Raw genomic sequence first — 27297 nt, 5'->3', positions numbered from 1 at the left:
CTCCCTCTGTTTCTCTCCGCTCTCTTTTCTCATGCCTTGCTTCTCCTCTCTTAAATCCCCTCTTCAGTCCGTTGTAGTCTAGTAGTAATCTGGGGGGCTTAGGCCTGGTCTCGGGCACAGGGGGCTTTCTCTACCACTCAGGGCTGGATGTTCTAGTAAACCCCCTGGGGAAGCCATGAACTGTTTTTCCCGCTCATTCCACACGCGTCAGGGCTCATTAGTTGTGTTGGAGGAGACACGGGCAGGGAGGCAGGCCAAACATATTGCATGTGTAGACAAGTGGTTCTCAACTGGTGTGTTGTGAGCTCAAGTGTGGCTGAAGATTTTGCTAAGATGTTATATAAATGCACATTTTGGCGTAAGCCGTACGATCAATTTAACATTGTGTGACGAGAGGATTGGGAGTTTTTTCACCGTTGTGTTCAGTTTTTGAGGTGATGCAAAGCTAGGTGATGCCATCCACTAAAAATACACTGTTTACTGAAGCGTAAGCATGCATGAAACTGTTGGCAGTCTCCTCCTCCTTCAGTGGTAAGGCGATCAAACGGCTTATTTGCCAAAATCTCAGTGTTCCTTTAACCCTATATATTGGAAATAGTGAGTATTATTGTCAGATTCATTCAGTGAAATTGGTATTGCTGCACTTTGGTCAAATCTAAAAAGAGAGTGTTGATCATTTATTTATTTTCCCATGAAGTCTATAGCTAACAAGGGGGATTCATATCAACTTTGTGCTAACATCATCAGAAAATGTATGTATGGATCTTTAACTCGCCTCTCGCCTCTGTCTTTCCCCCTGCAGGTGGTGTCTTTGGTGCAGCTGCTGAGTGATCCCTTCTACAGGACTTTGGAGGGTTTTCAGGTGCTGCTGGAGAAGGAGTGGCTGTCCTTCGGCCACAAGTTCAGCCAGCGAAGCAACCTGAGTCCCAGCAGCCAGGGCAGCGGCTTCACACCCATCTTCCTGCAGTTCCTGGACTGTGTGCACCAGGTGAGCCTCACCCCCCCCCCTACCCCCCCCTCCACCCAGTCCGACAGGTACCGCCCTACACTCCAGCATCTCTGCCTCATCTACGCCGCTTCCCCCTCCATTCCCTCCATGCCTTAACGTCATTCATGCCGTCTTCATGAGCTCATCTCATTCCTCCAAAGAGAAGAGGGGAGAAAGGACGGGGGGTGAGAAATTCAGCTGTCATTATCTTTACATTTGGTTTAGTTTTGCACTTTGCGTTCCCCCGCATTCGATAAGTAATTTAGACAGTGCGGTGCACCAGGGAGTTTGTGCAGGGAGGCTGTTGCCCAGATGGTCCGTGAACCCAGTGATCAGCGCTGGGCTTTCCGTGCTAGCGTGTTTCAGCATCCCTTCACATTTCTATGCGTGTTTAGAGCTACGAGTGGAAAATTGCAGTTTTGGGGATTGAAAGTGTCTCAGAAGGCTTGGGTGTGCTTTAGGATGGGGGGTGGAGATGGAGGGTTGAGAATGGAGCAGCTGAAGTCCAGAGCACCGTTTCCGCTCCGAAATGCTAACTTTAGAGAATGTCGTGTTTTTTTGTGTCTCCTGGGGTCGTGCAGGCCCACTCCCATACACTTACATCAACACATAGTTTCTGCATTTGTCTTTTGAAACTGTTGGCTTGGCTGCTAAGGCAGCTTGGCGGGGGTCCTAGGTCCTGGAGAGCAATAAATGGGGGTGGGGGGGGAGAGGGGGGATTCGGACAAGCGCTGAAAATAGAAGTGCCTCATCTCCAAAACAGCTGTTGTTTTTGCCAATAGACCCAGGTGGCCTCAAATATTCAGCAGAGCACCGAGGTCTTCTCTCTACTTGGCCAACTCACACCACTGGATGGGGACAATACTCCCGTTGGCTCTGCCTAGATTGTGTCTGACAGTGATGATGACCTTTGCCCCCCCCCTAGGACAGGAGGGGTCCTATGTCTGTTGATAATTGGTCATGTATGCACTGGAGAGATGTGTAGCCAAAACACAAGGACAGGATCCAGTTGTCACAAAGACTGACCCTCTCTCTATCTTTCTGTCTCTCTCTCTCTCTCTCTCTCTCTCTCTCTCTCTGTCTCTTTGCAGATTCTGGAGCAGCATCCTCTGGAGTTTGAGTTTAATCAGCATTATGTGAAGTTCCTGGCTTATCATCACATCTCCAACCGCTTCAAGACTTTCTTGTTGGACTCAGACTATGAGCGCTTGGAACATGGTCAGTGTGCTGTGCAATTTAGGCTAGGGGACTAAGAGGGGACATTTAGATGTTATCACATATTATACTGTGTGTCTACTTCATTGTGACTGGCTGGAGGATGTCTGTATTTTCATATAACCAGACACATTTAAAACAACCGTTCACCTTTCTAAACTAATGCATTAGCAAGGTTTGAATATTCTGTGCCAACCATTCATTGACATGTGACAACTTTTCTCAATGGGTTTTCAACTTACACTTTTCACGTACACTGTAACCATGAAATGATCCCCTCATTCTCACATCAGTACATGCTTACAGTTGGCCTGCCAGTAGCAGCATGTCACCACCTTCAAAATCCACAGTGAAATTTACAACTGCAGTAGCTAAATCTCTGTATCAAAAAATCCCAAAAACATATTTGGTAGAACAAGATACTGACTGCAAATTAGATATGTGTTCATAGTTTAGGAATGCCCGCCACCTAATTGGTTACCCAACTGACAAGTGACGTGCAGTTTCCAAAGCAGCAGAGAGAAAGTTACAACAGTAGTTGGAAAGGAACTAGCTTGTTCAGATGTGGTGAGATGTTGTGAGCTGTTATAAGCTTAAATGTGGTTGCTGTGCCAGTGCAGTGTCAACATCGTTATGGGTGCTGAGTGTATATTGGAACGTGGTTCTGGGATGCCAGAATTTATTATTGAGTCTTCTGGAAACGTTATTGGCCTAATACAACAACACATCTGAGAAGTGCCCACTTGATAACTTCAGTGACAAACCCCACCCTTCTCCCATTATCCACACAAACAAAAAGTTTTTGACTTTTTTTGAGTAAACTTGAGCAACTAAGCAGCGTCTCCTCTCTCGCTCTCACAGGAACGTTGTTTGAGGACAAGGGAGACAAGCATGCCCGGAGAGGCATCTGTATCTGGGAGTGCATCAACCGGATGCACAGGAGGAGTCCCATCTTCTTCAACTACCTGTACAACCCCACAGAGAACGAGGTGAGTGTTCTCGTGTGCCTTTCTTCCATGTGGTGGAAGGGATTTGCATTTGACAGTCACATCTGATTCATCCAGCTCCCACGTTGAGTAGTGGTGCAAACAAATCAGTCATTGCCTATGGCCTTTCGCCTATTCCCCTTGTGCTTTCATACATATTGGATATTGCACAAATGAATATCTTCTGATGACCTTCCAGTGTGCTTTGGGGTTTTGGATGGTTGGTTAAGTAGAAAGAATATCAAAACCAGCAGATCAAGCCTGGTCTCTGGAGTCATTTCTTATCACAATAGTGGCGTTATGGGGTTTTTCTCTTCATAGAGGAATCCCTCTTGTCTCCTTCCAGTTTCCTCACAAAGCAGTGCCCTGTTGCTTATATAAGCCTTCACATGAAGGATGAGCAGGACTGCGGTGTTGGTGATCTCTCATATTCCCTCTCATATTCCAGGAGTGTGTAAATCAGTCAGGGGAGCAGGAGTAATGGCCTGCATGGTCGTGCATCCCGGCTGCGCTGTGATTAAGTGTTCGGTGAAGTGGTCGGTCCAGTGGGCCACATTCTTTCCCACTGGCTAACAAGATGGAGTCTGCGAGATTCAAAGGGCTGATGAATCTCATTGGAAATACATGCAGACTATTATACCACACATTTGGCCACAAGAAATTGCAGACTTGTTTACGTCTGTCAAATCACACAGTATTATATTTAACTTTTTTCCAAGTCGTTTTACATAATGGACACTCTATGACGACATCTGATTCTGATTTAAATGTTTGTGCCTCGCAGCTGATACTGAAGCCCTCCATCAGCGTCCCAAACCTGACCAAGTGGGACTTCTTCACGGACGAGACTCTGTCCACCGGGCCGTGTTACGACTGGAGGATGATGGCTGTGAGGATGGAGAGCGTGGAGGAGGCGGACACCATCTCCACCAGCAAGAGGAGGATCGTGTGGCCCTGCTACAGCAGCGTGAGCCGCGCCCAGCCTGACGCCATCACCAAACTGCTGGCTGTAAGAGTTTGTTACCAAAAGACACTATCTTGGAGTTTCTCGTGTTTTGCTATTATGCAATATCTCACCATTTTCCTTATTATTCGTGGCCGTTGTTGTCGCTGCAGGACATTGAGAAGCTGGAGGGCGAGCTCAGCCAGGCTCCAGAGAAGTGGCAGACCACTCTGGAGAGAGTCCGAGTCAGCATTCAGGAAGACCTCAAGCAGGAAGGAAATGTGAGTGACTCCATAGAATGATAATAATAACGATGACACATTATGTTGAATAATACTGCTGGAAATGTGGAATTGTACAAAGTCACACACATTAGCTCTCGTTAGGGATGGGACGATATATAAAAACTCAATATATCACGATACAAAAATGTGACAATACATATCGTGGGGCGGAAAAATGAATCGCAATATTAGCTACATTTTATTCTGCTGTAGTAATCACAAATGAGACGCCTTGCCCATCACAGTTTAACAACATCTTCCTCAAAATTATATAATTTGTGTTTTGTAACAACGTTTTAAATTGTTATTTATATTCCAGCAAGCCAGTGCCATGGCTAGAATGATTTGACTCTCAATCACCTTTTGATTACAACAGATAATCATCACATGATAATGTTAAATAATCTAGGGACACATATTCAAGTATAACTCTGTGCCAGTCAGCTATACAGGGTTTCCTATCTGTAATCCATTGTAAGAGAATACATTTTCTTGCACAGAATGTCAAGTTTACGATTACTTGATGAGGTGAGAATTACAATCCTAACCTCAGTCAGTGGTGAGAACGGGGAAGTGGTCTGTTGGTTTTTTTCTCCCGGTGTAACAAAACAAAAGTGAAACGTAACATTCCACAATTTGCTGACTTTTATTTATTTTTTTATTATTAATTATTTTGTGTAACCTTTATTTATTCCATCATATCGTGGTTGTATCAAATCATGAAGCCCATATCGCGTATCGAATCGGATCGTGAGATAAGCATATCGTCCCATCCCTAGCTCTCGTGTATGATAATATTTGAAAGTCTGTTTTTCAGTGTCCTTTTTTACCACTCATAGTTTGATTTACCTTGTGTGTGTGTGTGTGTGTGTGTTGCAGCTTCGTAAGCAGTCGGCGTCCCTCTCGGGCCTCATCCCCACGTCCAGCCTGCAGGCCTTCCAGCGGCGCTCCATGCTGCACCTGCCAGACAGCGGGCTGGGGGAGGACCGAAGCCCCACCGCAGCCAATGGGATCAACCGCCGCGCCGCGACCCTCTACAACCAGTTCACCCCCAAGAACGAGGAGAACAGGTGGGCCCCCGAAACCCCTGAACCCCCTGAACAAATCACTGCCGGGAGGTCGAGATTTGATTCACTCATAACATTTGCCGAGGGCCGGTTCAGTTTTGGGAAATTACACAGCCCAATGGTATGCTGTGTGTCATGTTTGTAAGGATTGTCTGTACCCTGTTAACTTTGGGTGTGGAATCTTACAATTACTGTGAAGTTGAAGCACAGTGTCCCGGCTTTAATGTGAGGATATTTTTATCTGTACTAGATGAACAGTGATAACATCTACATATTTTTTGATTTATTTGTTTACTTGTACATGGTCCCCACCTTTCACAGGCTAAATAATATTTTGACAAAGATTATATCAGATGAAGTGGAAGAACAGATTTTTATGTTATCAGAAATTTATAGCATTCAATGATGAAGTTTGCAAGCCATAGTATACACCAATTAATTTCTCTGTATTTCAATATATCCATTGGAGAATGTAGCTGTAGATTACATAATAACACAGCAGCCTCACACCATCAGATTCGTGTCTGTGCTGAAACTTTTTGGCAGGTGGTTGATGGGTCGAGGCTGGTTTTTATAGCTTAAACGCTTTTGCAGAGTAATTTTGAGCCGAATGTGTTCCACAGCTTAGAGAAATAAGTTGAGACATAAGATGATTATATAGTTGACTCGAAGAAACCCTGGAAAGACAAAATGTAGAATTTACTGGTCCTTAAGGGTTGCAAATTAATACAACTACTTAATTTAAAATTACCTCCATCTGTCAAAACACTTGTGGCATTTTTAAATGGGAACAACATGTACAAAGAGTGCTGGAGATCATTAGTTGTTCTTGTGATACGGACAAACATGCTGTTCAAGTTCTGTGATGGACTGGCAACCCGTCAAAGTGTCTTCTTACCTTCCGCGCAATGCATGCTGGGATAGGCTCTAGCCCCCTGCGACCCTGAATGGGAATAAGCGAGTAGAGAAAATGAATTAATAAATTAATGAATACGGTTTAAGTTGACTTAAATTGATCATTGTCACCGTATCATTTGCAATCCAAAGAGTTGAAGGTACAGAGGCAAAGCAACCAAAATGCATTGTGGTGTAAATACTCCTGTAACTTACAGTATGTGGTTTCCCAGGTCTTATGAGGGGATCCTGTATAAGCGTGGAGCGCTGCTGAAAGGCTGGAAACCTCGCTGGTTTGTGTTGGACATTACAAAACACCAGGTGAGTCGACCACAGTGCATTCCAGTTGAAACGACAAAATGAAAGTGTGAAAGTGTCAGGCTGTGCAGTAACGTGTGCGTCTTCTCAGCTGAGGTATTACGACACCGGCGAGGACACGAACTGCAGAGGCCACATCGACCTGGCGGAGGTGGAGTCGGTGATGATAGCCGCTCCCACCATAGGAGCTCCGAAACACATCAGCGAAAAGGCCTTTTTCGATGTGAGTAACTGCGTCTTTTACCACCAGTTTTTTTTTGTTTGTTTTCCAAATATGTTTAAAAAAATTTGTTTATGAAAATGACAGCACAAGTTATGCACGATATCATATTATAAAGAACAAAAATAAAAAAAGAACCTTTCAGCTATAAAACAAACGTATATGCAAGAGGCTAGGTTACATAATAATAAAGAGTGACTCAGGAAGAATACACACAAAGATGACATGGGACCCTAGTTTAGGTAAATCCCCTTGTCAGAGTAGAAGAGACAAATGCACCAATGCAAGGAAGGGTTCCCAAATTTAACCTAAGTCAGTGGTGAGTACAGGGAAGTGGTCTGTTGTTTTTTCTTCCCTAGTCAAACCCGTCCTTCTGCTTTTCTAGTCCACATTTGACCATTGTTGACTCATGTCCCTCCAGCTGAAGACCAGCAAGCGAGTCTACAACTTCTGTGCTTCTGACGCGCCCAACGCCCAGCTGTGGATGGACAAGATCCAGAGCTGCATCTCTGATGCATGAGCCGCGACCCTCGAACCCCGAACCCCGAACCCCGAACCCCGAACCCCGAGGTCAGAGCATGGAAACATCAGATCATCGACACTAGAGGCGCTGTCAGGCGGCCGGGAGCAGAGACGGGGCTGCCGCCTTCTCAGCTCAGCTTTCACATGACGTTAACATGAGGACCACAGTGAACTAAGTGCCTGGTAGTGGAGGATGTACAGTATATTGTCCATCCATTCTTTCATCCACCTCTCTGCCTGTTATTCAGCAGCTTGTCAGGCTGTCATCGTTCTGTCTGTCGGCTTTAGTTGGAGTTGATGAACGTGCCACGTTAGTCTCTGCTGTCAGGGATGAACCCGAGATCGAGGTTACGATAAGCTGAGGTTTGAGGGGATTGCACTACCAAGACAAGGTTATCCTACTTAAGCTGTAAATAGATCAAAGCAATATCACTGGCCATTCAAAACTGTGGGTTCAATTTTAGAATTAAGAAATATAGAAAATAGCCTACAAGAGAATTTATATCAGATATTTTACTATGAGGAAAGGTTATTGCTGCTTAAGGAAAAGTATGAACCGCCAAAAACTCAGAGATTTTAATGCACAACATGACGAGGCAATTTGTTTGCACTTAGCTCTAAAATATGCACTCCTTATCAAATATAGATTTTCTAACAGATGCAGACAGCAAGGCAAAAGGCATTACTTTATAATGTACATATGACGTTTCCTCAAGACAGATAAAATGGTAAGAATTTGCACAGTAAAGTTCAAAAGAGTTACCTGACATTTTTCTATTTAAATAAGTGATGTTTTCTCTATTTTGTTTAAACATTGTGAATGTTTTTTGACTTCTGGATAACATGTTTGTCTCTTGTAATGTAAATTATTTTTTTATTAAAAGTGTAACTCTTTTTGTTGGTGGCTTAATGTTCTCTGTAAATACTCATGTGACATTTCGTTTTATATATGTACTGAACATATGTATGCTTTTCTAACCTTAATTCTAATGTGACCAACAAGTCGTCTTTTTTTCATGTGTCGTTATTTGTGCAAATACCTGAGTAGCCTGTTCCCTGTTTATGATCAACCATTGTCTTGAAAGTGAAATGGAGTCAAGTTGTTTTTCAAATTATCCAAACAGGCTCTGTGTCTTTTAAGGGCTTTTAAAAAAAGAAATTGAATTTATCAGTAGGACAGCGTGGTTTGTTTTCTGAGGCTTTTTTTGAAAAAATTACATGTTACTGTATCTTTGAACCATGTTTTGTGGTGACACTAATTTTTTTTTGGAAATAAATCAAACGTACTTGAAACTACCCCTGTTCATTTTGTACTTGTTGACCAAGTGAATATCACAGGTTTTTTCTTATTTGTTGCTCTCATAACTAACATCTACACCAGTGGGTTTCAATCAATCCAGGACCCAGAGTACTGCTCATCCCAGGTCTAAATCAGTCTGTATTAGACATCTAGAATGAAAACTCTGGGTCTGGAGGCCCACTGGTCTACACAGCAGTCATTGTGCATAGGCATACTGAATGCAATATCAGTAAATCGCTGTCTGCCTGATAGGAACGACTTGCATCAAGTTATAAATAAGTGCACCATCTCTATTTGAAACATACCCTTACTAAATGTCACATAATAAAGTTATGGGATGAGAACATGCTTTGGCACCGGTGATCATTACTAGCAGATATCCCAACAACACAGCCTGTATTGTGATGTTTCCTGGGATGTCGCAAGCTCACCATGAAATACCTAATGGCTCGTTTTTATACAATGGGTCATAGGATACAGGAAGAAAACCCAAGCCATTAGTAAGAGCCACGTTTTCTGGCTTCTTATGAACACCTCGCCTTTATTAAAAGACTTTTCTCTCAATGAAAGGTAAGTAGACACCACTGCAACACTTGGCGTTTGCTCGGAGCCAACTCCAGGCTTGGAGACGATGAGGATGGATTTCTCACTTGCCAACAATGAATAAGGGACTCGGCAAGAAACCCAACACAGGCTCTGTGGCGCCTAGTTGGCGGGACTGAGAGGGACTCCTGCAGTCCTGGGGAGGTTTGTCTCTGATGGGAAGTTGAAGGCCAGAAGTAGACCAAAGATTTTTTGGTTTTTGGGGGGCAGGGGGGTTGGACATGTTCCTCAGCACGATCTCCCAGCTGGCCTGTACTGGGAGCAGGTGCAGAGCTGCAGCAGGCCAACATCTGGGCAGACTCTCTGGCAGTCAACTCCATATTTAGCCTCTTCCTTTGGGTACGGGGATTAGGACCCCTGCCCGCGAACAGAGGGATGCAGCAGAAGTTATTTCCGACCGGATTCTTCGGAATGGCATGGCTGGACTCATTTCCTCCTGGAGAAGAAGTGACGGGGTTTATATTTACTCGAAAGTCATTTTTCTCCTGTGGATTCCACATAACTGCTCTCCGCTGACTGAATTATGACTGCAGCTATCATATACATGCAAATGAGTTGTATACAGTTTAAGTATAAGGAGCCTTAAGATCCTGAACATTACAGCTTGGATTACATTACTACATCTACAAGTGACTTCAGCTCCAAAAGTTGAGACAAATTATTGATGATTGAATCTATTTTCCTTAAGCACAGCAGTGTTTCAAAATACAGTAAATGTGATTTTGTGTGACTAGGCTGAATGTTTCTCACAAGTTCAGTGTGATTATTCTTGGTTGTGCTGGAAGAGTATTGCCCTCTCATAAAAACAGAAATCAAAATCACTCTGTAAATTAAAGATTGCATGTATCTATTGGATTTGGATCTTGTATATGTACAGTCACAGTTGTAGTAAGGAGAACAGTTTGAAATCGAAATTGATTTTGTCTACAGGCCCAAAAATACTCCTATTCTGCCACAGATGACTCACATAACAGATTTTTTTTATTGGTATTCCAATTCCTAGTATTCCTGTAGCGGTTCAGTTGCAATGTGGGCGATGCATCATTTCTCATTTCCTGGGTGCATTAGCAATGTGGGTAATGTCAGAGTGACACAGGCATGCAGAGCTGATTCACCGCCGCTGCAGCCCTTCTGCCTCAGAGGCCTGTGGCCCCTCGCTGGGCACCTGCTCCAAAAACCAATACTCCAAACACTGATGTCACTGACTCTCACTGATCACACCGGCTCGTTCCACCCCAGAAATTAGGATGAAGTCAGCGCCAGAACATGGGGGTCTAGTTGGGAAATTATCAACTGCGTGAGTCAACTGGGCTGCAGATGATCTTATCCGGACACCGCCCGCTCATCCATGAATAGAAGAGCACGATTCCACATTTGATTTATAGCTGTAGGGGACAGTGGTGGAGGTGGTGAGGGGTGTGTGTGTGTCTGCGAAAGGTTTCAGTATTAGCTTTTTCCTTGGTCCACTTGGTGTATTTTGCCTGTGACGATTCGAGCCCTGATGTTATTCCATCTCCAGTGTCAGTGACCCACAACCTCTCTCTCCAACTGAGCCCAAGATCCAGCCAGCCATGTGAAATACCGAAGGCTGTGAAGTCACTGTGGGAAGACATCTCACCCAGAAAGCAGGCATCTGCCAGACATTTATCCACCACCAGACCATCCCAAAGAATGTTCCCGTTTCGAATCTATTTACATGAGGATTTTTTTGGACAGGACTCAGATGAATTGGTCATGGGCATTAAGGTCCTTTTGGCCACATGGGGCCAGGGTGAGACAGCGAGAGATATCCTTATTTTTGGAATGCCAAGGCTTGTGCAATTAAGCCACGGAGATAAAACCCTCCCATTCCCCAACAGTGAGTGCTGAGAATAGTCTTTAAGAAAAAGCGCCCACATTTTTCACAGATCCTTGGATATAAATACCTCTTATAGGAGAAATGTGAACAGTAAATCTATTTATTTTACACTAGGTTAAAAATGTAAAACTCTGTTTATCCTTTTTTTTTTAAAGGAGAAAAGCTTTCATGTGTCCAATCCTGCTGCTGGATTCTATCAGTCATCAGCTGTTTGTTTTATTCAATTTTTTGGCTGTTTAGTTTATTTAATAGCAACATAGTAACATATCAGATTCAAACTCCATTGTGTAAGACGAGGTCAAGGGGTACACTACTTGAAAATTTGCCAATCACACAAACAAACAAGTCCATAAAAGGAGCTGCTGTGTGAATTACATTATCTTTTTGGTGGCGAGCTGCATTCCTGGTTAAAGTATTAGCTCAGTGAATTGGCCAGTGTGTCTCTCTGTCTGATGTTATCTGTAAGCCACCTGTATGCAGGGATCTGTGTGGTGCTGATTGTTAGGTTAGTGTATGAATGCAGCTTCTTATCTCCTGCTCTGACACTCTGAACTTGAGATGAACTGTCTCTTCCCATCCATCTCCGGTCCTTCCTCTTTCCTAATAAGGCAGAAATTAAGGTGGCGTAAGGCTATTTACCACAGAGAGTCAAGACACTCATTGTGCATGCTGGCTGGCAAAGACAAGACAAAGTACCCACAGCTGATAGATTCAGATAGTTATAATATTCTTCTGTTGGTGGTGTTTTGTTTTTTGCCCACTAAAACATGAGGGTGGGGAAAGCTGAGGTGTGTGTGGGAGAACAGTGGTCCTTTGTTGCACATCCTGATGTGTTTTGACACACAGAGACATGGCAAAACAAAGCCTCCGCTCCTGCATGCCATGTGCACTGCATCAACTGTGCTTCCTTGAAATCATACACTTTCACTTCATTCAAGATATCCTCGGTTTATAACTGAAGTCATATTTCCCCTCATATCGATCAATCATACAAATGGGCGAGCAGCTGCAGTGCTTTTTAAAGTCTCAATTCATCTATCAACCAACTTAACTAAAGAGTGAAAACTACAACAAGAACCAGGCACACATCTGGACGTGGCTCTCACAAGAACATCTTAGCAGCAGCGGCGGTGGCGGCGGCGGCGCCTGGCCTGCGCTGAGCGTCCCCTCTTAAAGGCTACAGAGAGGACACCCGGGGCCCAGGGACGCCCTAACTAGCTCTCTGCAGCCATGCATTCTTCTCTGCTGGAGTCACCAGCTCAACCCGGTGGCTCCTCACATGGCCGAGACGCACAGAGCCCCAAGACACACCGAGAGGCACACCGAGCAAGCAAGGGAGTGTAAAATAAGAGTGAAAATGTTCTCTAACAGATGCAAAACTGCCTTTGCGCTTTAACCAATAAAGACTATTTGTCAGTGTCGTGGGGTTTTATGGCTGCAGGCTGCCACATGGGCCTGTAGCACCAGCACAGTGGCTCCCACTCCTGCTGCTGTCAGTTTATTACAGAGCCATGATCCTATATGCCTATGATGACACCTGCTGGTCACTGTTAGTAGGGCTCTTCTACATGTTTCAGTCATGGTTCAGGAGGGAGATGAGTCATACAAGAATTTATAAAAGGTCCCCCGATCCCACATGAATAAAAGAAAGAAAACGTTCTTGTTTACTGAAGCTCACTGCCATCTTTAGAGAGGGATTAGAGGGACGTTATTTGGAGGTTCTGGTTTGGTTCTCCTCAAGCTGTCACATTTAGTGAATTCTGAAGTGGAAACCCTTTCATAAAAACTGTTCTCAATTTTGTGTTTCAGTATTATTTATCAGTATTATTCACAGGCTCAATTCAGTCACCTATACCTAACAATTAAGTGCCTCCCATCTGACAAAATAAGAGCTCAAAGTGTAATGCTGCCCTCTCACATGCCTTTCTATCACCACACCTACCTCTTGATAACGGACCTAATTCTGTTACCTCTACCTTGAATAAACTATGGTGCAGTAGCATAAGGGCTTGCCATACTGTATGATCATATCAACAATGTTTCTGTTTCAACTGTGTGATAAGTTTAACGATGCATTAATGATGTGTAAGTGCCAGAATGTGCCATATCCAATATACATACACCCTTGATATAACATACACTCACATTGTCCCTCTCCGCTAATCATTAAGCAATGGATTAATGTTAAGATTACTAATAACACACCAGTTTCCTTTGAAATAGTAAAAAGGAATGAATGAATGTAAACTTCAAAGAGTAGGGGAGATCCTCCTAAAAGGTTAATGGACACTGTGCAGCTCAAATGTTCTTCAGCTGTTTTCACAACATGCTGATTTGAGAAGCACAACAGACATAAGGACAGACTTTAAAAATCACACTAAGTACAAGATTCCACCAGGAAACTGTAGTCAATAAGAACATGTTTTTACTGTTATCATTTCATGTTCAATGAGTCAAATGTTCCATATATTCCTTAGGATACATCCCAGTGGTTTCATCAGACAAAAGCAGTTGAAAACAATAAACGCTACAGCAGGTTTACTCAGTTTATTCAATACAAGTAGAATGTCAAAACACAAAACTACCTCAAAGCAACACACTGAATATACTCAGCACATACAATTAGAATGGACGGCATGAACATTACAATTTTAAATCTGCCTATAAAAAAATTCGAATTAACAAAATTAAAAAAAACTTGAATATGAATATGAACGTTAGTTATAGAGGAAATTGATAAAATGCAGTTAAAAAAAATTCAGTTATAAAATCTGTTAATACAACAACACACAGCATCAAACATAATTCTCTTGCTAATTTCCCACTGGGTATATACACACACATCTATCATGTGGCTCAGAAGACCTTTTATCTCACCGCTTCAGTCTCAGAATGTGAAAGCATGGACTCAAGAGTTAATTTGTGGCTCGTCATCATTACGGTAAGAGCCTTGTGACGCTACAACATCAGTATGTGGTCCGTCCAACATGCTCGGTGTTTACTGAGCCTGAGCCCCCTGGTTCTTCCTCTCCTGCCAGGACTTCTTCCTCAATTCCAGCTCGGCGTCAGTGAATGAGGCCGGACCCCAGTTAGTGATCCTCTGAGGTCCCTTATGGCCTACAGCAGACCCAGTGACGAGAGAAGGGAGGGAAACCTTTTACCTTACTTACACACACACACACATACATCATTTATAAGAGGCTCCCTAAGTATTTGGAAAGCAGCACATTATTTGATGTTTTGGCTCCATATTCTTAGGACTGCAGATGTGAAACGACAATGATTCTGGGCTTGAAGTGCAGACTTTGCATGTGCTTTAGCTCTAAATTACTCTGAGGCAGTATGAAGTACAGGGTTGGCCAATACAATGGTGCGTTACCGCCGTTGTATAAAAGCAATACACCCCTCACGTCATGCTTAGCAGTTCCGAAATCACTGTAAAGCGCAGCCTATCGTAGCTTATTGTTTAAATCTTTCTGGACACACACACACACATACACACACACACTCATCGACAATCCTTACCTGGCTGGATGAGACGCACCAGTCCCTCGTGTTTGGCCACCTTGTCTTTCCAAGTCTTAGTCTTGTTAGATGCCCGCTCAAGTTTCTTTGTCACCACCTATAAGAGACAGAGAGAGAGAGAGAGAGAGAGAGAGAGAGAGAGAGAGAGAGAGAGAGAGAGAGTTAGTTAGTGTCATACTGTATAAACACCCAACAGATGTCAGCGGAGTGCAGACAGACAGATAAATGAGTGTAAGGGCTTTGAGTCATTCACATAAGGACAGTATGAGCTGTCGGTGGTGATGATGGCGTCAAACCAGTTGAGACAGTCGAGACGGGTTCTGCTTACTGTCTCTACTTGGCTTACTTAGCACTTCTCCATTACTGAGAATACATTAATATTTTATTCTGACTGCATTATTGTTTTGACTCTTGTACTCCTCATTACTGGCTGACTGTAATACCGGTGGGACATGATTTTCAGCTAATTCTACTGTTGCACTAATTGAAAGTCCTCTGGATGAAAGCATCAGCAAAATACAGAAAATGTCAAACATAATGCATATGTAGTTTTACATAGGTCAGAGTAGTTGTTAACTAATATATGATGAGTGAACATCGTCTTCAGCTAAATGAAAACAGGAAGCCACAATTAGACGCAGCTGCAAATAATAATGTCACTATATGAAGTAAAGACTACATGAAGCAGAAGTGGCTTCCATGTATAATGGCTGTTATTACTCTTCAGACACTGAGAGAGAGGCTCCATTTAAGGGGTAGATTGCCAGACAACATTAACCTCTCATGTCAGGGTTTCAGATTGGTAAAATCCAGTAAACAACTTTTAGATAGATAACACTTTATTTGGATAGTCCAATGTTAAAACTATCAGGTGACAAAAACTAGATGTTCAATAAAGTGTCACTTGCCTATTTGGTGCATCTGCACAGACTATGTAACCCTAACATTGACCTTAGCCTAATCTTGACCCTACCCTAACCTGATCCCACTTCTAACATTAACCCCAACCCTAAAGGGTAAATTATACTTCTGCGTCGAATTGCTGCCGTAGAAACGGCCTAGGTGTCTACGGCGGTGCGAGAATTTATGGTTCTGCGTGGGTGATTGTGCACGAATTCAGTGACATCTGGTAGTCTTTATAGTTTGGAGATGACGTGTCCTACAAGTGAATATATTTGCAGCCCTCCTCAGCTCGTCTCTCTTCGATGTTCTCCGCTGTCTTCATTATCAGCGGACATCAATCGGATACAGGTAGGAGAAAATACGAAGTGGGTCAATCACAGTTCTTGCGTCGCCCTACACACAGTTACATTTTTGAAGAGGTGCACGTAAGCTATGGTACCTAGACATTGAATATCTATAGACAGCTTTCCACACTAGTGTAAGTATCACATGAAACTCAGTCGACTGTTGAGTGACACATTATAGTCACTTGATAGTAAGTTGAGTACCAGCATCGGACCATCCAAATAAAGTGTGACCACTGGATATGATCTTGGCTATTTTGTTCCCTCGACATGTTTGTGTTCCCTGACCTCGTACTGCTCCAGCGCCCCCTGCCTCTCCCTCTCCAGGCCCTCCAGCTGAAGCATGGCCGCCTGCAGGGCTTTCTCCTTGGCCAGCTGCTCGGCCTCCAGCTCCTTCTTCTCGGCCTGAGTCTGAGAGATCGCCCTCTGCTGCTGCAGGTGGATGTGCTCCAGCTCGGCCCGCTTCGCTGCCTCCTCCTCCAGCAGCCTGTAAGGGGCGGACACAGACACAGACACACATATGTACATAAAAACCTATGGTGCAGTTGAGAACAAAAATGAAGAGTAGCACCCACACGCTATGCTCCAAAATCACTTTTATTAATTAAAGGACAACATTTCAAACCATTAAGGGTCTTCATGGGGTCTCTGAAATGTTGTCTTTTCATTAATAAAGCGTTCATTAATAGAGCGTAGTGAGCGCGTTCTACACTTCATTTATGCAGACTTCTTTTCAACCCAGCACCTATGAAGATGTGCATATGCCTAAATGACTCACATATAAGAACATACTGCATGATGGGAACGCTTAAAATTTCCTTCATTCATTCATTTTCTTTACCCGCTTATTCCTGTTCATATGGAGTCAGGGCCCTGGGGTGCTGGACTAAACCATAAGCTGTAAATAGAGCTGTAGGGCGACAATCCTAACCACTGAGCTGCCGTGACGCCCATGCATAGGCTTATCTGGGCATATTCATCCACATACTGTGTACTCTATCTGTGTGTGTGTGTGTGTGTGTATGTCTGACCTGGCCTGCAGCTTGCGCATGGCCTCCTCGTCCTGCTTGGCCTGCCTCTCATCGTCTAAGGCCTCCTCCAGACGGTGGTACATGTCCTCCAGCTCCCGGACGCGCTGCAGGTACTGCTCCAGTTCACTGGACTTTTGGGCCACCTGCTCCTCCATCTGCTGACGCACCTGAGGGAGTGGACACACACACACACACACACACTTGACAATGATAATGTGGACAGCCAATGATGCACATTTTTATACCCTGCATATAGGCGCTTGAACTGAACTGTAAGTTTGTAAATCTGTATACAAGAAATATCTGTAAATCTGTCAATAGTCAACACAGCAGGAATTCTTTCTAGCCAATAGAAGCTCTGTTTAGCATGATGAGGACACTGTGTCTTTAATGTTTAATATGTGGCATTTACTTCGGCTTTATCTACATCCTATTCTTTGTAGCCGCAATGACGCAATTTCCCCTCAGCGGTGAATTAAGTTGATCTTATCTTTATCTTATCTGAGATGAATCTGAAGTGGAAAGACTTGCTTTCACTGCAATTATAGTGAGACAGTGAATATTACGACTGTTAGTGCATCTCAGACAAAAAGATGACTCATCATCATGGGACTCCATGAGCCGTGACATTAAAATTATTTCGAGTGTATGTTTCCTGGAAGGGTGGTGCCACACATTATGTATTCAAGGGGTGAGATGGATGATAGAAACTTAATCAGAAGATGTATGCAGAAAGTTATCCTGCGTTTACCGGGCTATTTGTTTTGTTTCTGAACATCTAACACGAGTGTGTGTCCCCCACATGTGTAATGTATCATTTATTATCCCACATCAGCAGGATCAGAAGAGGAGCTGTCGATGCAGAATGTGAAAGGCAGACTCGGGCAGCGCGGTTACCATTTTCTCTCTCTCTAGGTCCAATCTGTAGCGATCTTGCAGGTCTGTCTGAGTCTGCTTCCTCCTACGCTCCTCCATTGCGGCTTTGGCCGCTGTCTCTTCCACTTCCTGTGAGGCACAAAGAAGGAAAGAGCCAAGAGCTGTTACTTCTTTGTTGACCGGAGGCTACCTTAGGCTACAAGGGGAAATCCCTTAAAGACTGACGAGACTGTATAAAGAAACTTTTTCTCTGGCTTTTTTAAGGAAGAATTTGTGTTAAAACATGTCCTTCAGTTAGGTTTATCAGGAGTATAGAACAGCAATTTACTACAGCATGTACTTCCAGGTCAATAGATTGAGAAATTTTTAAAATAAATAACAATTAAGAACACATTTTTTGCTTTTAAATGCTCTAGTTCAACAACACAAACACGCATCAGGCAACAGATGCAAATATTCACAATGGTAGATTAGATTCCACAATAAGAAAACTTCATTCTCCACGTAGACAGGACTTGCCTAGTATATAAAAATATGAAGAAATCCATCTGGCAGGGTAAAAGCAGAAGTGAGAGTTCTTCAAGACGCTAATGTAAATCACCACAGCAGCTCTGCAGCACTCGTGTTCAAACCCTTTGCCTTCTATTTGACGCAGGTGTTCCCTACAACACATCGTTTGCATGGCAGCTTTTGCTTCCCTTTTCTTATGTACTGCTGTATCATGCTACTTTTCCCACAGTTAATTACACCAAAATGAAACGTTTAAACTTACTAATAAAAGCATTATTTTATTATCAATTAGGCACTCAGTACAGAATGTCATTTTGTACCAGTTTAGCACTAGTTACACAAGGGTCAGACCAGATAAACTGAAAATAAAAGACAACAAAAACCCATAACCCCCCAAAAAATGTGATGTTTCTGACTGGTAATGGAGTAACACTATATAAACATTGTAATACTATTACAGCAATGTAAGCAGTAAGCAATGCAGATGAGCTCCATAACACTTTGGACAGCAGCACATTGTCTGATGGTTTGGATATCTGTTGTTATTACTTGTGATCTAAAATAACAATAAAATAGGGAGAATAGTAGGGAGAAACAGCCATTTAGGTTATTCATGTCTATTTGTAAGGATGATGATTCAAGGCTGATTGATAACTCAGACCCTTGATCAGTCATATTCATTTAGAAGACCAAGTACTGCATACTGCCTCAAAGACATTTAGAGCTGGCTGTCATAGAAATACATTGAAATCTGACATTAACATATCAACGCTCTGGTGACGGTTATGGACTGCAGACCTCTAGAAGTCACTGCACAGTAAGATTTATTTTCAAATATAATCCTAATCTGTCCAAAACATGTAAGAACCCTGAAATGGGGGGACCATGAACAGAAACATATTTAGTTAATCAGCAGTTCATCCATTATGGCTGCAAATATCTGCAAATGAAAGGTGTCAGTCTGCACTATAACTTCGTAGTTATTGTGTATTTGACATTAACAGTCAAACGAGTCTGGAGCTAAAATATCAAACAATGTGTCACTGTCCACATACACACAGAGTAAAATCTTTAAACCCACATCTATAAAATATTTAATATTCAAACGCAACTTCTATTAGAAGAAGAAGAAAGAACTAGGAGGGCAGGAAAGAGATGGAGGGGATTTTTCCATAGGCAGGAAAAGAGGCAGTGTGGGTAAGCTCTGACCTTTCATTGTGTCTAGTAAACTTGAAAATAGTCAGTAGAGGCACTGCAGCATACACTAAGCCTGTTGTGTTGAATGGTCACACATACATGCCTTATCTAGCATGTGTGTTCAGAGACACAACATGAGCCACATCTATTATAGGGTCCAGGCTAAGTCCTCACTTCAGACAATCCATCATTATTCATACAATACAATCCGTATTTGTATTATATTTAAATCCTATAAAATGTCTATAGCAAAATGAAAAGAAATCTGCTATCATTCCATTCCTGTAAGATTCAATGCTGCTGTACATGTAGCTTTGTATATGATGGGGGTCGTCTGTGATGTGGTTGTTAGTCATATGTCATCATATTTAAACTATTAGGCCAACTTTAATGAAATGACTCGTCACTGAGATCCTGCATTTAAAATTACATTGACTGGCCTAACATATACGTACAGTATATCACAATATTTGTGCTTACAATATAGCACATTTAACATATTTCCTGCCTTTTTTGAGGTACCATCTTGAATTCTTACGCACAATGACAATGCTATTCACCATCATCACATTTCTCATAAAGACCTATATGAGCTTCATTATATAGTATATTTACAAGAAATGTTTACAGAAAAAAAGGTGTCTCCCACAAAATGAGAGTTTTATTTAATGTCACTGATTGGCCCAAAGGGAGCACTGCATCATTTGCGCGAGTCAAAATGTTAACTCTGGGCTTGTTGTTTTTAGTAAACAGTGATATCATGGAACTAATCTAGGTGAACAGAGAAAAAGTGGTAGAAAATCAGGCAGGGACTAATAGGAGAAAACGGCCCCCTATAATAGAATCATCATTGCTCAATACCACATGTTTGAGACAGAAATGTTCACTGAAGGCAGCGTGAGTTGTGAATGGATTCCTACAGTATATACAACATTTCAGTTTTGCAAATGGATACTGGAGCAAAAACTGTCTGAAAGCCTCCTTCTAAATGTCAGTTTCTAGGTGTAGCGGAGTTTAGCGGAGAAGAGTACCTTCTTCATGGCCTCCAGCTGTCTCTGTTTGCTCTCGTTGGCCGTCTGCAGCTGCTTCATCCTCTCCTCCAGCTCCTCCTGCTCCACCTGCTGCCTCTGCCGCAGCTCCCTGCGCCTCAGCCGGGCCTCGCGGTGAGGAGATGGCAGCCCCAGCCTCAGCAGCTGGATGCACGTCTGGATAGCTGCCAGGGGATGGAGGCAGAGCGAAGTCACTGCTCTGGTATACAGTAACTTTGGCTGATTGATCTACACAACATCCTGATTATACAGGAGATTCACTGGTGAGTCGGTAAAAACTGTGACAAACCCGTGAGTTAGTTACAGAGCGGTGGTTAAAAAGACTGGTCACTACCTTGGATCCATTCCTGTTTCTTCTTTTTATCCGAGGCACTGATCTCATAGCTTTTGTCAGGGCACTTGATGATGAACAGGCATTTCTTCCCTTCCTTATCTGGGAGAGACTGCAGGAGAGATTAACATGTAGTGGTACTCTCAACCATATTGTAAAAATATGTGGGTTTATAAAAAATTCCAACAGTCGCTGCAGTTTAGGTTGTACTGATAGTTTCTGAGCTAAATGAAATCATTCAGGAAATTTCAGCTTTCATCATTTGGAAACATGAGGGAGCTTGTGACAAATGATTGGTCAATAATGACAAAAATTATGCAACTATACTTTTTTAAAAATACATTGCATCTTCCTTATTTCAACATTTAGACAACAATAGATTCTGACATTACATTACATCACCCAAACTATACTGATAGAGTTTTACCTCCACACAGCAGTTGCGGTCCAGAACAATTTCTCCCTTCTTGTCTGTGAGGTCCTCACACACATAGTAAGACATCGAGTTTGGTCGGAGCACAAACCAGCGCTCTGTCCAGTTTTTCCTTTTGTGGCCCTTTTTCATCATGTAGCCCTTCAGGATACAGAGTGAAAGTAAAACAAGAGGCACTTGAGCTGCCTAATGTCCCGCCATAATCACCATGATATATTAAACATAGCCAGTTATGATAATGAGGTCATTAATTAAGCTGATTAATGCATTAATTAGCAAATATCTCTATGTCAACATACTTGTCTTCACATAATACATGGGTGGTATTAATATGAACTACACATCTTAAAACATTAAGGAGTTACGGTAGTTTCAAGAAAATCAGGTTTTCCTCGTTAATATGCAAATGTAGCAGCAAGGTGCTCCAAAATCGAATCAGATCATCTCTTCTATTGTCTTCTCAAGCGTGCCATAATTTTTCAGCCCAAATAAGGGTTTCCATCCTGTGAATGAAATGTGCTATACAAATAAAGTATGACCTGACTTGACTATGTGTTTCTTTATTTGTTCAGGTAGATTCTGATGGGTTTTGAAGCTGCAATGAAAAAAAAAAATTGCTAGCCATATTTCATTTGCTTTGTGAAGTAATGCAACATCTGCCCCATGGTGGTTAGCAAAATATGTTTAGAAAATCCAGTAACGCATTACAACATGTAATAACTTTGTCGTATGTCATTACTTACATTATTCACCCATTTTAAGAACAGAATGATTGGCAAATGGGATCCAAAAATCCCATTCATTGTCACCATAGGCGAAAAGAAATGAAAACACTTGAGAAGCCAATAGGGGGAACCTGTGGTGTAAGTATGAAGTTTCTATCATGTTCTTGAGTTATTTTGTTCATAAAGATGTGTGAAAGTCCACACCATGCACCAAGGTGGCGGGACATAATGTCAGTTCAATCGATGCCAGTTGATGTGTGTACAGACAGCAGATAAGCCAATCAGTGAGCGCCGTCTCACCTGCTTGAGCACATCCAGTATGAGCTCCTGGAAGACCTCCGTGATGCCCATGGACAGGGTCTGCCGGTTCATGCCCTTGCTGAAGTGACCCATGCCCACCAGCTCAATCAGCTCCCAGGCAGTCAGGCAGTTCTTCTTCATGTTCAGCTGGAGCTTGTAATCCGCAAACTTCTCCTCGTTCCAACCGCTCCCCATGGTCTCCATCAGCTTTCGCAAGAAGTATTCAATCTAAGGGAGGAGGACAGACACCATAACAGCTCAAACCAGCGTAGAAAATCTAGAAAATAGCTAGAAAGGTCTGTTTGGTCAAGGTGTGTCTTAATCATTCCCCTTTTCTATATTAGATTCTTGTCTCAAACAGAGAATGGGACAGATATGAATGTCCACTTCCATGTAGAGTGAGTTTTAAGTCATAGGGCTGTGAGGATCTTTCTCACCTCTTCAGTAATGATGATGAGCGGGTACCTGTCCTCTGACAGAAAGTTGAAAATGCTCCAGACTTTGAAGGCATCGTCGGTTGAGATGAGAAGATGAGCGGTGCTGATATTTTTCCTGTAACATAGCGTCCAGCATATCTTGTTGAACTCCAGTACGTCGAAATCATCCCGTATCTGTGATTAAAAACACAGAATTCAGCCAAAGTCAGATCCCTCAGCGCCCGTAAGGTCAGTGTGTTTACAAATGCTAAATAGGAGACTGGCGTTTGTCTCCTTTCACACACTTTTGTCCACAGGATGTGAAGTACAAACTTAATGTTCTTAAATGCCTCATTTCAATTCAAGTCAGAGTCGAAGAGAGAAAGGCAAGGAAATAGCCTCCAAGTACAAATAGTGAAACTCAAGCAGTTTACTAATTGACATCAGTGTTAGTTTCATTGCCAACAAAGCTGATGGCAAGCCTCATGGTACACTTCAACAGATGTGAGTGTTACAACACGCCAACTAGGGTGCAGGTCAAATATCCTATTAGAGACAGGAATGCCTTTAAGTGAAGGAGTTGATTCAGATATTGCACCTGTTTCATCACACATGAATGCAAAGACGCTTCCATTGATAGCTACAAATTTGAATAAGCACATGTTATGCTCTCAATAACCATAGAAATAAAATTCTGTTTCTTTGGTTACAAGAAAGCAGTAAGCAAAAGCATTTCCTCTAGCGCACAGACCACTGATCATGATTAGTCATCATATTCCGTGTCACACATTCTTTGACTGAGGAAACAGCAGTTAGGTTGGGCTGAATTTGTGAGTGATGGAGGCGATTTTGTCTTGCACACTTGTCATTTTGAAGAACATACTTTTCTATGTAAGCTTGTTAAAACTACAGCATCTAGACGAGAATAGAAACACAAGATTCCCCAATTCCCATTCCCACCACCATACACCGACAGTGGTAGCTCTGTCCTACGGCTGGGCGAAAACAATATCACGATAATCATAAGGATTTGTTTTTAGATATCGATATATACTACAATAGGGCTCATGTATGCAAGATCACATGTTAAATAATCAAATGAATGTTCATCCCATTGAACCGAATGATAATGTTAGGTGTGATGTCAAACAATATTGAAATTTTCAAATTATATTTTTTTAAATGTTTCATACCTCATTTGTTTAGAGTCTTTAAATAAACTTTGCTTGTTATCATCAATTTAGACAGCAGAATTGTGTCACGATATCATAATCATGATATCTTATGATTCCACTGAAAGACGATAAACGATGATATTGAATTATCGCCCAGCCCTACTGTGTCCCACGAAAACACAAAAATGACCCCATTTTCTGGATTAAAACATTCAGCTTTACATTGAGACATTATGGCAAAAATGACGAGGAGTTTAATAGAATTTGAGGAGTTTAATATTAGTGACACGAAATCTGTTTCCCGGTGCCCACCTTGTCGAGAATGAACCTGTTGAGGTACGGCATGTAGCCCTGGTTGGACACCGGCCCTTCATCGTCATCCTTGAAGTGCTGTTCCAAGGCCACGGGGTCATGAGGGATCTTCATCACCGTACACAGGTTGTGAGAAAGTACCTGAGTGAAGTAATGATGAGATGCTATCACATAAAAAAGGGGCATGGCACCAAGTGGGTACTGAGAGATATCAATCTACATCAAACCCAACATTCAGTACATTCAGTACATTCAGTACACTGCGCCATTCAGCATGAACTCATAAGCATAAGTTAAAGGTGAGGTTCAAGATCACGCTACCATGCATGCAAAAACATGGCAGTGTTCTTTTCAAGCATTACTGGCCAAGCGTTACTTCTGTTCATTTTCGCTCATTGTCCTGAAACTGTTTCATACTGTTACTAGTTCAGCTGTATAGGCCTAATAATGGGTGAATTACGCTCACATATAACAGGTAATAAAATCTTTTGCATTTGAAAACCTAGGTGAGCACTGTCGCCTCACAGCAAGAAGGACCCGGGTTCGATTCCCAGATTTCTGCTTTCTAGGGTTTGCATGTTTCCTCCCACAGTCCAAAGACATGCAAGTCAGGTGGATTGGAGACTCTAAAATTGACCATGAATGTATGAATGTGAGTGTGTGTCTATCTGTGTTAGCCCTATGATGGACTGGCAACCTGTCCCGGGTGTTTCCCTGCCTTCCACCCAATGCATGCTGGGATAGGCTCCAGCCCCCCCGTGACCCTGAAGAGGAATAAGCAGGTAAAGACGACGAACCAATGAATGACAGGGACATCTAGAGTCTAAAGGTCCTCACTGAGATTGAGTTCACATTGGTAAAGACTGTGTTGAAAACAAAAATAAAGTGCTACAAATTGGAGCTGACAATGCTGAGGCAGCACAACACTGAGCAGTGGTGAGCTACAGTTTCCTGGCTACTGTGCCGTGTTGTGAGGGCAACTGCGTGTGTGTGTGTGTGTGTGTGTGTGTGTGTGTGTGTGAGGAAAGGCCCTGCAGGAGTCAGACTGTGTCTTTGTCAGGCTGGGCACATAGACATCAGTCCCAGCAGGAAAACAACTCCGACCCAGGCCCACACTATCATACAGCAAAACACCACACTGCTACACACACATCCTCCCTGTGCCCCTTTCTCCAGGAGCAAACTATATGCAGCAGGTCGATCTCAGACTTCATGGAGAGCTATTATGGCATAAACATAGCCTACTGCACCAGAAAGTATAGTTTCTTTCTACCTTAGATTCACTGGCATTGGTATTTGCTATACACAAGAAAAGTACAATGCACATTTAACCATGTCCAATAATATTCAGTGGATAAATGGTGGATAAATCTGAAAGAATCTGACCCACTTGACAAGTGCAACACACATATTGGTCGCAATATACAGTATCTCTAAAATGCAGCTTAATAGCTCTTTATCATATCAGAGTGTAGTTTGGACGTGCTACCACTCTCAGAAAAACAACTCTTCTGACGGACCCGCTCAGATGAGCTAGATGCTTCATTTATCCCGCAGGGGGATTCAATTGTCGCATCAGCAACAAACAAAACAAATAGAAACATAACAAAACGCTCTTCAAGTGCACTAAAGTTACAGTTTGAGTGTCTGAACCGTTATTCGATGCATCTATAAGCCTGTAAGCAAAGTACATAAACTCTCATCGAAAGAAACACCGAATCGTACCTTTAACTGAGATTTGGAAACTTTTCCACTTTGATCCACGTCCAGCGCCGTGAACGCGTGCCATATTGATTTCAACACCTCGTCCCGCAGCCACATTTTCTCCCACAGCACCAGGGGGGTCTGCTTACTGTCTGGACTCTACTCAACTGTTCAACTGTCCCAATCTGACGCACACACGCACACGCGCGCGCGCGCACACACACACACACACACACACACACACACACGTGACCTTGGTGGCGCAGCACAGAAAAGTGCATGATAGCGCCACATTACGGTTCATGTTCAAGAAACCCATGTAAATTAGTGCCTCGAGTGTTTCTCTCTCTCTCTCTCTCTCTCTCTCTGTGTGTGTGTGTGTGTGTGTGTGTGTGTGTATGTGTGTGTGTGTGTGTGTGTTTGTAACCTAATTCAAAGATGATCTTGAATTCTGGTGTATCGGATTGGCGTTACTTTTCAGAAAATATATATAGCAAAACTATAAATTATATATAATACCCAAAAGGGATATTATAGGAATATAGTGATACCATAGGAGATTAAAAAACATCATAAAGTACAATGGTCACTATAAAAAAAAGTGATTTTCCATTAGGAATATGGCATTCTCTATAATAATAATGATGATAATAATAAATCAATGTGCGATTTTATAGGAATATCTTTGTCTGAGATATACACAAATTGGGTAGTATTATCCATTCAGAATTGTTGTAATTCAGGTTAAACAATTTCAGAGGCTCCACAATATAATCCCACACAAAGCAACTACTTTCTAAGTCTGATGTCAGTGTGAAACAGTGAGGCTGAATGAATGTACTTCATCCCTACAGTCTCAGAGAAGTTTTCTGAGACTATCTCCATGACAATATAAATAATGGATAATCTTTGAGTCACACCTTGCAGAGTAAAGTCATATCATATTGGTTAGAGAGTAGTTCCAAATGTGTAGACTACACCTACCTTAATGCAATAACAAATAAATAAATAAATAAAAATCCAAAACAAAATAATTCAAAATAACTTCTGACTGTCAAACAAACGCATCTGCTTTTCTTACATGTCTACCAATCAGCTTAGATTTTTGTTTTTTAATATCTCCCCGCCATGGTACGCTCATCATGGTGGTGTGGGCGTCTGTGTGGTGTAAACACATTCGTCTGAACACGTTCACTCAAGAACAATACATGATAGAAACTTCATACTTACACCACAGGTTCCCCCTATGGAGATGGAAACTCGTGTCA

The 27297-nt window shown here is 42.5% G+C and overlaps 2 protein-coding genes across 3 annotated transcripts in view; one reads left to right on the top strand and one right to left on the bottom strand.

Moving 5' to 3' along the window:
* sbf2 (SET binding factor 2) overlaps positions 1-8332 on the top strand; it is a 105488-nt gene extending 97156 nt beyond the window's left edge. For both annotated transcript variants that reach the window (XM_078282748.1, XM_071912213.2), the window contains 9 exons: positions 803-988; positions 2080-2206; positions 3065-3192; positions 3974-4198; positions 4306-4413; positions 5296-5486; positions 6611-6698; positions 6787-6918; positions 7337-8332. In XM_078282748.1, the coding sequence (XP_078138874.1) occupies positions 803-988; positions 2080-2206; positions 3065-3192; positions 3974-4198; positions 4306-4413; positions 5296-5486; positions 6611-6698; positions 6787-6918; positions 7337-7435 (1284 nt within the window). In that variant the 3' untranslated portion in view covers positions 7436-8332. The remainder of the gene's footprint in view (positions 1-802; positions 989-2079; positions 2207-3064; positions 3193-3973; positions 4199-4305; positions 4414-5295; positions 5487-6610; positions 6699-6786; positions 6919-7336) is intronic.
* A 5398-nt stretch (positions 8333-13730) lies between these two features.
* LOC139921828 (switch-associated protein 70) lies at positions 13731-26181 on the bottom strand. The gene is made up of 12 exons (XM_071912198.2): positions 26051-26181; positions 24326-24466; positions 22860-23033; positions 22423-22650; positions 21392-21538; positions 20968-21076; positions 20616-20797; positions 17899-18006; positions 17002-17168; positions 16259-16457; positions 14724-14820; positions 13731-14315 (listed from the first exon to the last, which is right to left on the bottom strand). The coding sequence occupies exons 1-12, from the start codon at positions 26144-26146 to the stop codon at positions 14197-14199; spliced, it is 1767 nt and encodes a 588-aa protein (XP_071768299.1). The 5' UTR covers positions 26147-26181; the 3' UTR covers positions 13731-14196.
* Between the last annotated feature and the right edge of the window lie 1116 nt (positions 26182-27297).

Source organism: Centroberyx gerrardi, chromosome 1 (genome assembly GCF_048128805.1).
Source record: "Centroberyx gerrardi isolate f3 chromosome 1, fCenGer3.hap1.cur.20231027, whole genome shotgun sequence".
Classification (NCBI taxonomy): domain Eukaryota; kingdom Metazoa; phylum Chordata; class Actinopteri; order Beryciformes; family Berycidae; genus Centroberyx; species Centroberyx gerrardi.
The sequence above is the reverse complement of the archived record's forward strand: the minus strand, read 5'-3'. Positions and strand labels throughout refer to the sequence as shown.